The 15,101-nt window shown below is 42.6% G+C and overlaps 1 protein-coding gene across 1 annotated transcript in view; it reads right to left on the minus strand.

The window, feature by feature from the left end:
• The window catches only part of KDM7A (lysine demethylase 7A), a 351,499-nt gene that overhangs the window by 167,618 nt on the left and 168,780 nt on the right, over positions 1-15,101 (minus strand). The window contains exon 6 of the mRNA XM_078668115.1: positions 2,059-2,245. Within this exon, the coding sequence (XP_078524241.1) occupies positions 2,059-2,245 (187 nt within the window). The remainder of the gene's footprint in view (positions 1-2,058; positions 2,246-15,101) is intronic.

Consider the following 15,101-nt stretch of genomic DNA (forward strand, 5'->3'; position numbering starts at 1 on the left):
TCAATGAATCTCTGCTCTTAACAAACACATTCTTCAATGAATCTCTGCTCTTACCAGAAACATGAGAATGGTGTCACAATGACTGTGTGCTCTTAACAGAAACATGAGAATGGTGTCACACCCGTTCTTCAATGAATCTGTGCTCCGAACAGAAACAGGAGAATGGTGTCACACCCGTTCATCAATGAATCTCTGCTCTGAACAGCAATATGAGAATGGTGTCACACCCGTTCTTCAATGAATCTGTGCTCTTAAACATGAGAATGGTGTCACACCCGTTCTTCAATGAATCTGTGCTCTTAAACATGAGAATGGTGTCACACCCGTTCTTCAATGAATCTGTGCTCTTAAACATGAGAATGGTGTCACACACATTCTTCAATGACTCGGCTCTTAACAGAAACATGAGACTGGTGTCACGCCCGTTCCTCAATGAATCTCTGCTCTTAACAGAATCATGAGAATGGTGTCACACCCGTTCTTCAATGAATCTGTGCTCTTAACAGAAACATGAGAATGGTGTCACACCCGCTCTTCAATGAATCTGTGCTCTTAAACATGAGAATGGTGTCACACACATTCTTCAATGACTCGGCTCTTAACAGAAACATGAGAATGGTGTCACACCCATTCTTCAATGAATCTGTGCTCCTAACAGAAACATGAGAATGGTGTCACACCCGTTCTTCAATGAATCTGTGCTCTTAACAGAAACATGAGAATGGTGTCACACCCGTTCTTCAATGAATCTGTGCTCCTAACAAACATGAGAATGGTGTCACACCCGTTCTTCAATGAATCTGTGCTCCTAACAGAAACATGAGAATGGTGTCACACCCGTTCTTCAATGAATCTGTGCTCCTAACAGAAACATGAGAATGGGGTCACACCCGTTCTTCAATGAATCTGTGCTCCTAACAGAAACATGAGAATGGGGTCACACCCGTTCTTCAATGAATCTGTGCTCCTAACAGAAACATGAGAATGGTGTCACACCCGTTCTTCAATGAATCTGTGCTCCTAACAGAAACATGAGAATGGGGTCACACCCGTTCTTCAATGAATCTGTGCTCCTAACAGAAACATGAGAATGGTGTCACACCCGTTCTTCAATGAATCTGTGCTCTTAACAGAAAAATGAGAATGAGGTCACACCCGTTCTTCAATGAATCTGTGCTCTTAACAGAAACATGAGAATGGTGTCACACCCGTTCTTCAATGAATCTCTGCTCTTAACAGAAACATGAGAATTGTGTCACACCCGTTCTTCAATGAATCTGTGCTCTTAACAGAAACATGAGAATGGTGTCACACCCGTTCTTCAATGAATCTCTGCTCTTAACAGAAACATGAGAATTGTGTCACACCCGTTCTTCAATGAATCTGTGCTCTTAACAGAAACATGAGAATGGTGTCACACCCATTCTTCAATGAATCTGTGCTCCTAACAGAAACATGAGAATGGTGTCACACCCGTTCTTCAATGAATCTGTGCTCTTAACAGAAACATGAGAATGGTGTCACACCCGTTCTTCAATGACTCTGTGCATTTAACAGAAACATGAGAATGGTGTTAAGAGCACAATGACGGTGTGCTCTTAACAGAAACAGGAGAATGGTGTCACACCCGTTCTTCAATGAAGCCGATGCCCAGGCGCACTATCGTCCAAGGGAGGAGTCACCTATCTCGTGACTACATAAAAGACAACAAGGTGCAAGCATCCGAGCCCAACACCAGATGGCGGTATGAATTCTGCAGCTCATATGCCTCGAACACATTCTTCAAGAACATCTTGATCGCCCCAGTTCATATTCATACAGCTCCACTTCTCCAGTTTTCATTTCCGCGAGGGCCCTCAAATCCTACCTTTCACTATAACCTCATATTTGCAGCTACCCTCCTTCCTGCCAATCAGGCTGCCCAGAACTTTACACAAGGTTCACAATCCATTTCCTTGCATTAACCATTTCTCCATTTGCTTCCGTATCCTCAAAGTTCCTAGTTTCCTTCATTTCCCCACGGAAGTTTCTTCTCAGATCAGTAAAGAAATCACTCACCCAAAGGACATGGTACCAGACCGAAGTGCCCCCAAAGTCGATGTGAAAATCTGTGTAGCTCCCCTCAACTCCCATAAGGCAATACTTCTGAACAAAGGGCTTTGGGAAGACAGAGTCATCTGGCCAGTAGTTCTCTACCCAAGACAGCTTTTTGGCAATGTCCGGGACTCTCACCAGCTCGGACATCCTAGAGAGAAAGAAAATATCAAGTAAAAAAAACTTTTATAAGAAATGAAAGCTTTGCTACATAAACATGGAAGCCTACAGATGTGCATACTGTTTCCTTATACTAGAACTAGTGCAAATGTATAAAGTACATTCCGCAAGAAAATCTGTAAACATGAAAAAAACGAATGATTTCAAAATGTGTTACAGCACAAGAATGCTCATAGTTTGCATTTAGTATGAGCTTTATTGTTAGGACAGACTCTGCAGAAACATGTTAGGGGTACTGGAAGGAAGAAAGGGCACATCAAGTAAAATCGTTGTGGCAATATTTGCGAGAGCATGCATCACCAGACCCAGCTCTGGTGTGGCAACAGAATATTGCACCGAAAGTCGACAAACGGCGCCATGAATTGACATTTTGGTAATTGCTTCCTCTCTCCCTTCTGGGAAGGGTAGCGATCTTCAAAATGGCATCACTGCTGAGGATTCAGTACGAACTACAGAATTATACTTACCAGATAGGCCCAAACTCAAAATGTGTGACTGGCTTCAATGATCTGCATCCTCATGACGAATAGAGTGGGGGCGACCCTTGCATGGGCGGCAAAGGATTACAAATCTCTCTAAGACTGTGCCTCACAACTTGTGATAATGAATGCTGCAACAACACTATACAAGATAATGCGCCTGCCACACAGAAATGGACCTGGGGATTGGATGACTGGGGGATGTAGGAAGGGGGTGGGGGGGAGAGAATTACCGTACACGTTATTTTAATAGTGGGAAAACGTGCCGAGTTCCCACCTCCCCTCCCCCTTGCAACATTAACTGATCAAAAAAATGGCAAAAACAATCTTTGAGCTATGCGATGGCACGGTAAATTGACACAGGAAATCACACTATGGTTGGGCACGTGGCTGGTACATTCCCCCAAGTTTCCAAAATATGGTAGCATAAAGGGATATCAAAACTGGGCAATGTAATGTCTGAAACACGTTTGCACGTATGGGAAACTACAAAACAGTGTTGAAATGCACAAAAGCCAGTTCTTTCAATATTTAAATATTAGACAAATATTACTACCCATATTAGAAACATCACCGATCTACCAGACAAACTCACTCGAAGTTAAATTGTTATTCAGAGAAATGGGGGAGGGAGGGTCACAAAATATTCTAGAGGAAGAAGAATAGATAGAAGCACAGATGGCCCCAGAGAAATGGAGGAGGCTGCTCAGTTGCACTTAAATCTGCTAATATTCCTCCATCGAATCGACTTTACCCCCTACAGGTTATGGAGATGCAGAGGATCTGCACTCCCCTCTGTTTTCTCTTTGGAGGAACAAAGTCTGATTTTACCCAATGATCTGGTTGGGCCCCATTTTTTTTTCTGGGATATTTGCCATATGCTAGGCAACGGAACGGGTAATAGACAATAGGTCTGAACTGGCACTTCGACATTAGTTATTATGAGGTTCGCGGGGAGCACTCCTAGTGTATTTTGGGTTAACCTACTACTCTATCGGTGCTGTGACTGATAAGGGTTGTCAGTCCTTTGCATGATAAGAGTTTAGACCAACTAGAGTGTCAGTCCAGTCACGCACTGTTCACTTGGTGATGTCCCACACCTTATATTTTTTTCAGCGTAATCAATGCTTAATCAATTGCTTTTCCTTCATTTATTTCTTCATTAATATCTCAAATAATTCATGTTTTAAATCACGTTATTGAACAGTCACTTTACATTAAATCATATTCATCGTAATTGTCATGTTTCCTATTCGTAATTTACAACCAGCTTTTTAGCACATAATATATCTTAATTACATGCCCGATGCATTGTGAGTTTTGGGGTTTTGCGCGTGAAATCGATACGTATGTGCTGAGCCTGTTGCACTCTGCTTCTAACCTGTGATTTTTCCGATTTAGGGATCTAAAAAACGATGTCTCCGCGTTCGTGAACGCGAAAGCTGAGACCCAAAATTAAAACGCGGAGACATCGGTTTTTAGAACCCTAAATCGGAAAAATCACAGGTTAGAAGCAGAGAGCAACAGGCACAGCACATACGTTGATACACTTCTGAAACGTATCGATTTCACACGCAAAACCCCAAAACTCACAAGTGAGGCCCCTGAGGAAGGCACCAAGTGGGTGCCGAAATGCATCGGGCATGTGATTAAGATATGTTATGTGCTAAAAAGCTTGTTGTAAATTACGAATAGGAAACATGACAATTACGATGAATATGATTTAATGGAAAGTGACTGTTCAATAACATGTGATTTAAAACATGAATTATTTGAGATATTAATGAAGAAATAAATGAAGAAATAAATGAATGAAAAGCAATTGATTAAGCATTAATTACGCTGAAAAAAATATAAGGTGTGGGACATCACCAAGTGAACAGAGCGTGACTGGACTGACACTCTAGTTGGTCTAAACTCTTACTTCGACATTAGTGACATTGGTTCTAAGAGATACAAGTATCATCTATTGGCCTATACATGGTACTGGCGAAGAGGAATGGTGCCAAAAAATGGCGTAACTAAGAATCACAAGAGGTGGAGGAAAGGATGAAGGGTTTGGAGAGACGCTTCACTCATGAACCCACAACATATAATGCATGCAGGTGCTTGCACAGAGACCTGAAATTCGAGGGTCGAGAAAGGCTAGTCCACCGAGGGATCCTCATTATCCCTTCCCGGTTGTGGTCCCCTATATTACTGTTTGCCTGCTCAGAGGACTCAAAAGACTCTACAAATGGGATGCATTTAATCAACAAGTTACAAGTCTTTATTTACAGGATTCTTGTGACAAAGACTATCAAAATAAAAATAGTCAATAAAATAACGAAAAATCACAACGTTTTTGTGTATAGCTTTTTAAGAACTGAGCTGTCATTCAGATTGAGAGTGGACAAGAAGCCAGATGAACAAGTTCTTTAACTTTGATACCGCTCTTTCGGTGGATACTCGGACTGCAGATTCATGACCTTTAGAAAACTCCACAGACAGACTGGATCCAAAACCTTTTCAGCAATCCTGCTGCGCATTAATAGGTGGCGACGTGAGACTCCACGCTGCAGCCACACAACCTCGGGGTAGAACCACCTTGCTCGCTAATGTGAATTGATTGGATGACCCTTTCCGCACCCTCTGGTGCAGAGAGTGACACAACCATCAGTGTACAGATTCCTAACTTCTGATCTTTTTATAGGTTAAAAAGAGACCGCTCCACAGAACGGGGATGTGGGAGGGTGGTGAGGAATCTGCGGTTAAAGCATCCAAAAGAAAGGAGGTAAGTAACTTGTTCTTCTGATGGATACTTCTATCCACAGCAGTATCTCCCACTGGTGAAGAGTCTGCAGAATGGGCTCAGATCAAATGTCTTGCGGGACCGAATAAGTGAAATATCCTTCCCATTAGACCTGGCTGTCAAGGCAGTAGTGCTTCATAAACGTATGCACCAGTGCTAAAGTCATGGCCTGCCAGTAGTCAAGTCAAATCAAATACAGCTTTATTCGATTTTAAACTTTAAAAACCATAAAAGCACAGTTTAAAACACATTGTAATAATTTACATAAGTACAAAATGCATCAGTTAAAAATAAGTCAAAAAATGATTGAAGGATTATTTCAGTCAATACATTGAGATCCTGTATCTGATAACAGTTTTTAAATACAGGGAGACAGAATACATTGTCAAATCATCTTCAAGCATTTGTAATCTCAAAAGAGCAGTTCTACATTGTTTCAGAGCCAATTTTTGCATTATTGGGATAAAAAAATCTTTTCCTCGGCAGGGTATAGAGTTTACAAAAAAGTATGCAATGTAACATTGATTGTACTAAAGTATTGTTACAGGGACATAATATCAGATTTTTGGACCAGCAGTTTACTTCTGGTAATGTCAACAGTCTAAACAAGCATTTGCAATGCAATAGGTCTCGCATTTTTTGCGAGTTTGAGCTATTGACATTGCAAATAACAATGCCTTTTATTTTTGTTTTCGTTATTAAAACAAATACGAAAAGAAAACTAAAAGCCATTGTCATTTACAATGCCAATAGCTCAAACTCGCGTAAATGCGAGACCTATTGGCTATGCCAGTGCTTGTTTTATGTTTGAGACGGACCAGAGAGGTTTTGACCAGAGAAACAGTGCATTGGCGAAGTAGGAGGAGATGGTACAATCCGTTGTAAATCTGCCACGCAGTAAAGATTGTTATCAGTGTTGAAAGAAGCATCTGTGTTTTTTATTGCACCGTGACCATGTATTAGTAAATGTTCCCATTAGAAAGTGCTCGCATACGGGTGGGGCGGGAGGCATGGGGGTTGGAGGTTAGAGGAGGGCTGTTTAACCATGTTCAGGGACTGCAAATTGACTCTTGTAGCGTTTTTTCTTTGAAAAAATGACGGTGTAAGCACAGTAGAAGGTCCTTTAGCCTAAAAGCGTTTGAATACTAAATTAGCTTTGCAACGAAACTTAGGAACATTTGGTTGCAAAGATAGTAAATTAGCAAAACAAAAAGGGTGGAGCAGCGGGAACAGGTAGAATGCTTTGTAGTTGTGCAAAGCTATAAAGACTGATATCGTCCTTCTAAGAAGCAGGTCTGTTTTGTCGAACCGAAAACAGTTGTCTCTGAAAGGAATCAATAGGAAAACACATGGTGGGGGCTGGTGGGAACGCAGGGGAGTGGGGTTAGGGGACTTTCTGTATTAACTATGTTGGGGTCATTGAACACGGTGTGCTGAATACATTACGTGCACTTCATTTATGTGCAAACAGGAAAACAAAATCCCTTCCATCTGAAATAAAAACAATTTAAGCCAAAGAACACAAAACAAATTGTAAAATAAAGCAAAGCCCTTTGGAAGAAAAAAACACACGTCCGTTCCAAACAAGGAACAAGGAGAAACACGAGAGACGGCCTGCGGCCGTCAAAGTGAAAGTACGGCCGGCGGAGGGCATTGCTGTGGGGAGGGGGGGGGGGAGGAGAAATGCAACACGGCGGGCAGGGGAGGGGGCGGAGCGGGGAGAGCGGCATGAGGGTGTGAAGCAGCAGGGGCCTTTGAAGTGAAGCTAAGCTTCACTTCAAAGGTGTGGGAGGAGTGCTGCTGGTGATTGACTGGCGATTTGATGATGTGCACGCGCATTTTAGGTCAATGCGCTTGCGCATTGACCTAAAAGCGCACGGGCACAGCATCAAATCGCCAGTGGAATCGCCAGTTAGGTAAACTCTCGATAAGCCCCTATATATCTCGCTCCCGCTCAATGCGCATGCGCATTGAGATAGGTCGCTCGACCTAAAAAGGTCCCCCCCCCTGAATCGTGTAAGTAGCATGCGAGAGTAGGCACTTTGTGTCTGAGTCAAGTAAGGCTGGATCCCCTGTCCTTGAAGTATCAAATGGTTCTCCATGACAGAGGTCTTATATTTCTCAGCCAGCCACCGTTTACTCTCTAAAGAGAGCAAACAGATTTCCTTTAGCTTCTTTCTTGAAATGGTCTCTAAGCTACTTGGGGTATCGAAGTATTCTCGGTGACCAATATCATGAAAAAAATGTTTTACATACATAATCCATGGGATTCTTGAGATCCCATGGAGATTAACCCCTTCGATGCTGGCCAGTTTCCGCTGCTGTGCGGTAAACAAACCAACAGGGCGGGGCCGTGACGAACCCCAGCCGTCATCAGCACACGAGCACCGTGGAGCATGACGGCTGGGGTTCGTCACCAGCATGGAAGGGGTTAAGACAGTCCATGATTATATCTCTATTTAAGACTGTCTCATCATTAGTCCATACCTTATGCCATAAGAGAAGGGGATTAACTTTGATAAGATCAGAAATATAGTGTATGCCCAATTCCTTATGGCAAACATAAGTAGAAGTGGACACAGGGGCGGCCAATATATAACGAAGAAAAGCGTTCTCAGCAAGCTGTATATTTTGAGGTACTACTATTCCCCATATGCCTGCCCCATATAGCGCCGTAGAAACGCATTTGGATTTATATATGTCCACTAACACTTGGACAGGGCGTCCCCCTAATTTATTTGCTAAGTTGCGAACAGCCCCTATTGCTCTTAAAAAGGGCATTTTTCTTGCTTGGGCTGCTGCAGACCAAGTCCCTTTTTTGTCAAAGTTGATGCCCAAATACGAAAAGGTGTCAATTGTATCTATTTTTCTATTTGAGAGAAAACATTTACATGTAGATGTCTTTTTAGTGGTGCAGCACATAGTAAAAGTTTTGGTTATATTTATTTTTAAACCTCTGTCGGACATATAGTTTGAAAAGTTCACAAGAGATCTTTGAAGGCCAACTTGGGTCCGTGACATGATAACTGCATCATCTGCATATAATAAAATGGGGACGGGGTTATTTTTAACTTGAGGGTAATCCTGCTTGTCTCGTATAAGATGGGATGCTATGCTATTTATATACAGATTAAAAAGGAAAGGTGCAAGTATGCAACCCTGCCCGACTCCCTTCTTTATGTCAAACTTGGAAGTACACTCGCCCTGGTTCCCAAACCTTACCCTTGCCCCAGCCCCCCGATATAATTACTAAATAAAAATCAGCCGATTTATGTCTATGCCCATTTGCAGTAATATCAACCAAAGTTTATCATGTTTTAAGCAATTAAAGGCCGTACTTAGAGCGACAAAATTTAAATACAAGTTTTCCTTTTTTGCCACTACATACTTAGCTACAATCAGCGCTAAGTTCAGGCCTTGCTCAGATGTACCGAGTCCAGCCCTATATCCATATTGGAACTGGGACAGTATACCTTTATCCTCTGCCCATAGTTGCAACTTATTTAGTATAACTCTCCCAGCAACCTTCATCAAAGAGTCCAATAAGGATATTGGACGATAACATTTTGGGTCATTACGGTCACCTTTCTTATAAATAGGGACGACAATAGCCTTGCGCCATATGTTGCAAAGAACCCATTTTTATTGCAGCTATTTAGGACATTAGTCAGAAGGGGGGCCCATAGATCGATGTTAGTTGTATATATGTCTACTGGCACCCCATCTGGTCCTGGTGCTTTCCCTGCAGCACTCTCATTTAAAGCAGTACGGACTTCCTTCAGTGAAAATGGAATATTCATTGGAAATATATCCTGGAGCATGAGTTCATCTCCTTCATTCTCATCTAGGCTCGTATACTTGATTAAGTCATCTGCCTCGTAGAGTTCTTTGAAGTGGTTGACCCAGCTATCTTCAGTAATAGCCACTTCTATTGCATCGGTCACCCTGTCTACAAAAAAAGGAGCATTTACAGCCTTCCAGAAACCAATGTTATCCTTAGTTTGGCATGCCTGATGTAACGCATGCCAGGCTTCCTTTTTCAACTGGCTTTTACGGTTCTTGACTGCACATTGATATGCTGATCTTGTGAGTCTTACTTCTGCCATGTTTCTAGGCTTATTTTTTAGCATTTTCATGAGATGTGCATGGGCCTTACTACAGTTTAAATCAAACCATCCTAACTTCTTGCTTATCTTCTGCTTCTTTGGCCCTGTCAGGAGTTTGGTTATTTCTCCCACAATCTCAAGGAATGCCTCGTTGACTGAGACATAATCATCAGTCACCATTAGGCAGATCTCAAATTCCTTATACTTTTTAGCAATAAAGGTTTCAAAAAAGGCCACCGGTTAAATTTTATTCCAATTAATGGCATAACCATTTATCCTCGCTAGGCTCAGTTTATAATTATATAATGTATCTATTATGTTGGCTATTTTTTTATTTTGTCCTCCGAGGGTAAGGTATAGACTATTTGGGAAATGATCACTCAATGCCATATATCAAAGGTTTTATAAGTAAGGATAAGGTAGGAGTGTCGACTGGACATCAGGGCAAAGTCTATTATGGAGTTACATCCCCTCCCTATAAATGTGGGCATAAAGGGAACTGATGGGGAACACAATTCATTTGCAAAGCCCAGATCTAGTTGAAAAATAAGGTCATTTAAATGATTCCCCATGATCGTGTGGGAAGAGTGTGTACACGGATCATTTCTGTCATTGCCTAAGCCACAAATGCCCAGATGACTATGCGGGCATAATAAGCAGTTAAAATCACCTACCCATATAACACAGGTATCCCCATGCTGGTTTTCTTCTATGGTCTTCAGCTTTTGACCTAACTTCTCTAGAATATTACCCACTTCCAATTTCGGGATATTATTGTAGACGTTTATAAGAAGTATTTTTTTACTTCCCCTGGCACTCATCTGCAATATTTGGTAGTAATCGGACTTAGTGTCAGATTTAATTTCCAGGTCGTTTAAACGGTTTGACACATAGGTGCAGAGTCCACCTTTGTTCCTTCCCCTATGAAATTGTATAGCCGGAGTATGGAAGGTACGGTAGCCATTGATGTGTATAGCCGGAGTATGGAAAGTACGGTAGCCATTGATGTGTATAGCCTCCGTTGCCCAAAATTCTTGCAGGCAGATTATTGCAAAACCCTCCATATAGGGTATACAACCCGGATCCCTTAACCTGACAGACAGCCCCGCGATGTTCCAAGACATCAATTTAATCTCTACGTTATTTATGTTTTCAGGCTCAGTTATCTGCAAGGGGAAGCCACTCTGTAGATCCCCACGTGGCATACTGTATCAGTGGGGGCGAGTCATTTTCCTTGTCTTTGTTGCTATTTGTCAAGGGTACTGCTCAGGCTATTGTCTTTGTAGTTATATAATTCTTGCTAAATGGATTATCTGTATTTAATGCATGTTTAGAATTGACTTTGGTAGTATTAAGGCAAGACGCCTTTTCCATGACAAAAACAGAACTCGGGCAGAGCAAATTACAATCTCTCCCTGCTCCATACTAGGGGATTTATTTCCTGTTTCAAAATGGTGATTTGGAACATCCTCTTTTCTGGTCATTTGCCCGGTAGTCTTAAGGATGGATATATTTGATGTACGTCAATCCACCATGTCAAGTAGACTATATCTATTGCTAGTTGGAAAACCCAGATGTAGGCCATTGTTCTCGAATTCAATCTTGTTCCTAGCGAGGTAAGCGCCAGTGTATCCCCCTGCGAGCCTTCCCTGTGGGACAGTGCTGAAGCTGTATGTTCGATGATTATAAAAATATGTAAGGTTGAGTGGTAGAATGTTTGAATTCGACATACAAGGCCACTTTTCGCATATGTGTTGGACTGTTTGTGCTTCTTTGAAATTTATAATAATACAGTCCCCTGGTATATTTTTTCTACTTCTGCCGACCCAACTCACCCTTCTTACAAACAGTATTTTACTACAGGTATGTGGTGGTAGGGGTCTATTGGCATTAAGCCAATGAGTTGTTTTATTTTTTAATTCTATAAATATCTCCACCATTCCCTCTCCGAGGGTAGGAACACCTGTCAGGACTACAACATAGGGGATTGATTCTGGCGGCAAATCTATAATCGATGCAGGACACCCCATTTTATCATTTAGAGGGATTACATTATCAACTCCCTGATGGGCGTCAATAGAGCCTTTTCCCATCAACAAATTTGGTACAGTCTTCCCCTTTGAACAGTCCATTTTTCCTTGCGAGGTTGCAGCATTCTTGTGGCCCAGCCCATCTTCAATATTCTTTGACAAGGTAGTTTTCATGACCGCTGGTGTTGGTATTTGGGATGTGGATACCAAGTCGTTTCTTGTGGTATGCGAATGGGATTTGAGTTGGGTCACCCTAGGAACCGGTGAGTTTCTCATTTTGTTGAGTTCAAGATTGGACACAGTCAATTGCTCAACTTTCTTTATTCTCTCTTCAATTAATATTAGTCTGTCCATGATCGGCTGCATAGAGGACGATAAAATTCCACCAACCTTTACCCAGAAATCTGCATCCAATATAACCGAGTTTCCGCCCCGGCGCATTTACATCTAGAGTTTTAAATGTCGATGACTCTAGCTCCAAGTTATTTGGCACAGCAGATGTATGTATATCGTTATTTTTTGCTTTGACTTTGGCTTTACCTGACTCTTGCTGTTTTGCCTTTATTGCGCCCCTCCTGTTCTTTTTTTTAGGTATTGCTCCTAGTGTGGGGTCTTTGTAAAGATTACAATGGTTTTAGTGGCCTCAACGAGATCCTAAGAGGAATATTGTAAATTATGAAATTAATTCATAAAATTGAGTCTGGAAGAAGGTCTCGGTAGAATACCATATAGGTCAATTTTATTACAATTTAAACAATAACGATAATAAATTTCTTATCAGGTGCTCACATGTGTGACAAAAAGTGCTCAAAGTGACTTTAGTGAATATATATTAAAAAACATTTATATACATTTATATACAAAGATGTCACCACAAGGGTATTCCCACACAAATTATATACAATAAAAAATGGGGGAGTTTTTCCTTGAGTTTGTCGACGGCGTTTCGATCTAGTTTGATTTAGATCATCATCAGGACGTGAGCTTCCCTGAAATTATAGAAATATCACTTTAGTTCCTAGGCGGCAAGAAAATTAAGTGGCCCGGTGTTGTAAAACTGCCTTTACGTAATTTATGCAGTAAGCGCCAGAAATTGCACAGTTTATTGTTGTTTGTATTTAGGGTCTTCGTTTCCAAAACGTTGTCTCTATACGTTTTAACGTTGAAGAGCCCGTTTTTTCCCTGGGCCAGGTGTAATTTCCGTGGCAGGAAAACCTTTCTGGATGTGAGGATACACTTTGCTCGCATCGGTTGTTCAGGGGCTTCGATGACTCTAGCTCCAAGTTATTTGGCACAGCAGATGTATGTATATCGTTATTTTTTGCTTTGACTTTGGCTTTACCTGACTCTTGCTGTTTTGCCTTTATTGCGCCCCTCCTGTTCTTTTTTTTAGGTATTGCTCCTAGTGTGGGGTCTGCTGGGAATGATGTAACCCCTGTTGCGGCCAGTGTGGATGCACGTGTTAACACGCCTTCACATAAGTTGTTTACAGTATTGGTGCTATTATTTGAATCTTCAGTGCTTGACAACCCCTCAGCCCTGCAGTGCAGTGCGCAATGTCCGTGGTTCTTAGGTCGCTATTCGTGATTATTTGTAATTGAAAGTCATCCACAGCATTTAAATTTATGTGCCGGTCAGGAGTGGTAGACAAGACAATATTTCCCCGAGAAGATCGCTTACTGATACCTAAATCTAAGGAAAGGCGTCGCTCGGTCAAGTCTATTTCACAAGCCAATAGTGAAGTGGCTCTTACGATAAATTGATCGAGAGTACCTGCCACAGAGCAACCATAAATGGCCTTCTTCCCCCTTCCAGGACGATCAGCCATAACGAATAGTTTTCTTACCGGTGTAGTTTTGCAGCTTGAAGATCTTTCTGGATTCACTATGCTGTGCATTATTCCGCGTTCTTGTGGTTGGGTCCGGATTCGTAGTCTTTTCTTTGTTTTTGTTTTTTTTTGTAGCCCAGGTGGGCGTCGGCGTCACACCCCCTTGGGTGTATTTCCGGTGACGTCAGCATGCTTCCTGCGGAAGCTCCCACTCTTGGGCGCCATCTTCGGGTTCTTTTCTTCCCGTGTTTCTTTCGTATCCGAAGTAATGGCAATGTTCTATTTAGTTGATATTTTACCGCTTTGTACTTTTAAAAGTCCTTTCTTTTTGTTAACCACCTCTTCTCTCTCCAGCCTCATCTTTCTGGCGGAGGTGGGTGGGTTCGCTAGTGAATCCAGAAAGATCTTCAAGCTGCAAAACTACACCGACAGGTAAGAAAACTATTCGTTTTGCAGCGTGAATCTTTCTGGATTCACTATGCTGTGCATAGATTTTTTAGCGGTTTCTCATCTCTGTGGCGGCTGGGTGGAAGATGAGCGTTGGGTGTTGAATATGTGCTGTAGCACCTTCTGTCCAACTTGAGCTTCCTTGTTCATTTGTATATCCACACAGTAGTGCTTCGTGAACGTGTGCACCGAAGCCCATGTTGCCGCCAGGCATATGTCCTCTATGTGTGTGTTAGCCAGGAAGGCTATTGTAGCGCCCTTCTTCCTAGTGGAGTGGGCACGTGTCCCCTCTGCCAGCTCTTGTCCTGCACGCTTGTGGCAGAGTTGAATTGTCTGTGCGATCCATCGTGCAATGGTCTTTTTGGTTACTGCTTTCCCCATGAAGCTGTTTGCGAATGACACAAAGAACTGTTTTGTTTTCCTGTGTCCCTTAGCACTGTGGAGTCCCTCTTCATTTTATTGTGAAGTCTTTCTTGTCTGCACCATATTGTGAATCTTTTCCATTTCGCAACATAGCACTTCCGAGTGCTGGGTCTTCGTGCCTCCCGAAGGACCCTCAGGGTGCTTTCTGGCAGTCTCAAATGCGCGAACTCTATGTCCTCAGGAGCCACGCTACTAGGCTCATGCTCTCTGGCTCTGGATGTAGTACCTCTCCGTTCTGCATGGAGAGTAGGTCTTTCCTCCTGCTGAATCTGTGGGGTGCACACTGTGTCATCTCCATGATCTGCGAGTACCATGTCTGCCTCGCCCACTGTGGTGCGACCAGTATGAGTGTCATGTTGCTCGCTCTGCACTTGCTCAGCACTCTGTGCATCAGTGGTATCGGGGGAAAGGCGTAAGCAAATGTCCTTGACCAATCTATCCATAGGGCATTCCCCAGTGACCCCTCCTCGGGCTGCCTGGATGCGAAGTTTTGGCATTTTGCATTCTGGCGTGTGGCAAACAGGTCCACCGATGGTGTCCCCCATCTGTCGAACAGGTACCTTGTCTCCTGAGCATTGAGCTCCCACTTGTGGGATGCCGATGTCTGCCTGCTGAGCCAATCGGCTTGTATGTTGTCCTTCCCAGGTAGGTGTATGGCTAGCAGGTCTATCCTCAGAGGGATGGCCCATCTCCATATCTCCTGCGCCAGCGTTGAAAGCGGGG

This window comes from Lissotriton helveticus, chromosome 1_1 (assembly GCF_964261635.1).
Source record: "Lissotriton helveticus chromosome 1_1, aLisHel1.1, whole genome shotgun sequence".
NCBI lineage: Eukaryota > Metazoa > Chordata > Amphibia > Caudata > Salamandridae > Lissotriton > Lissotriton helveticus.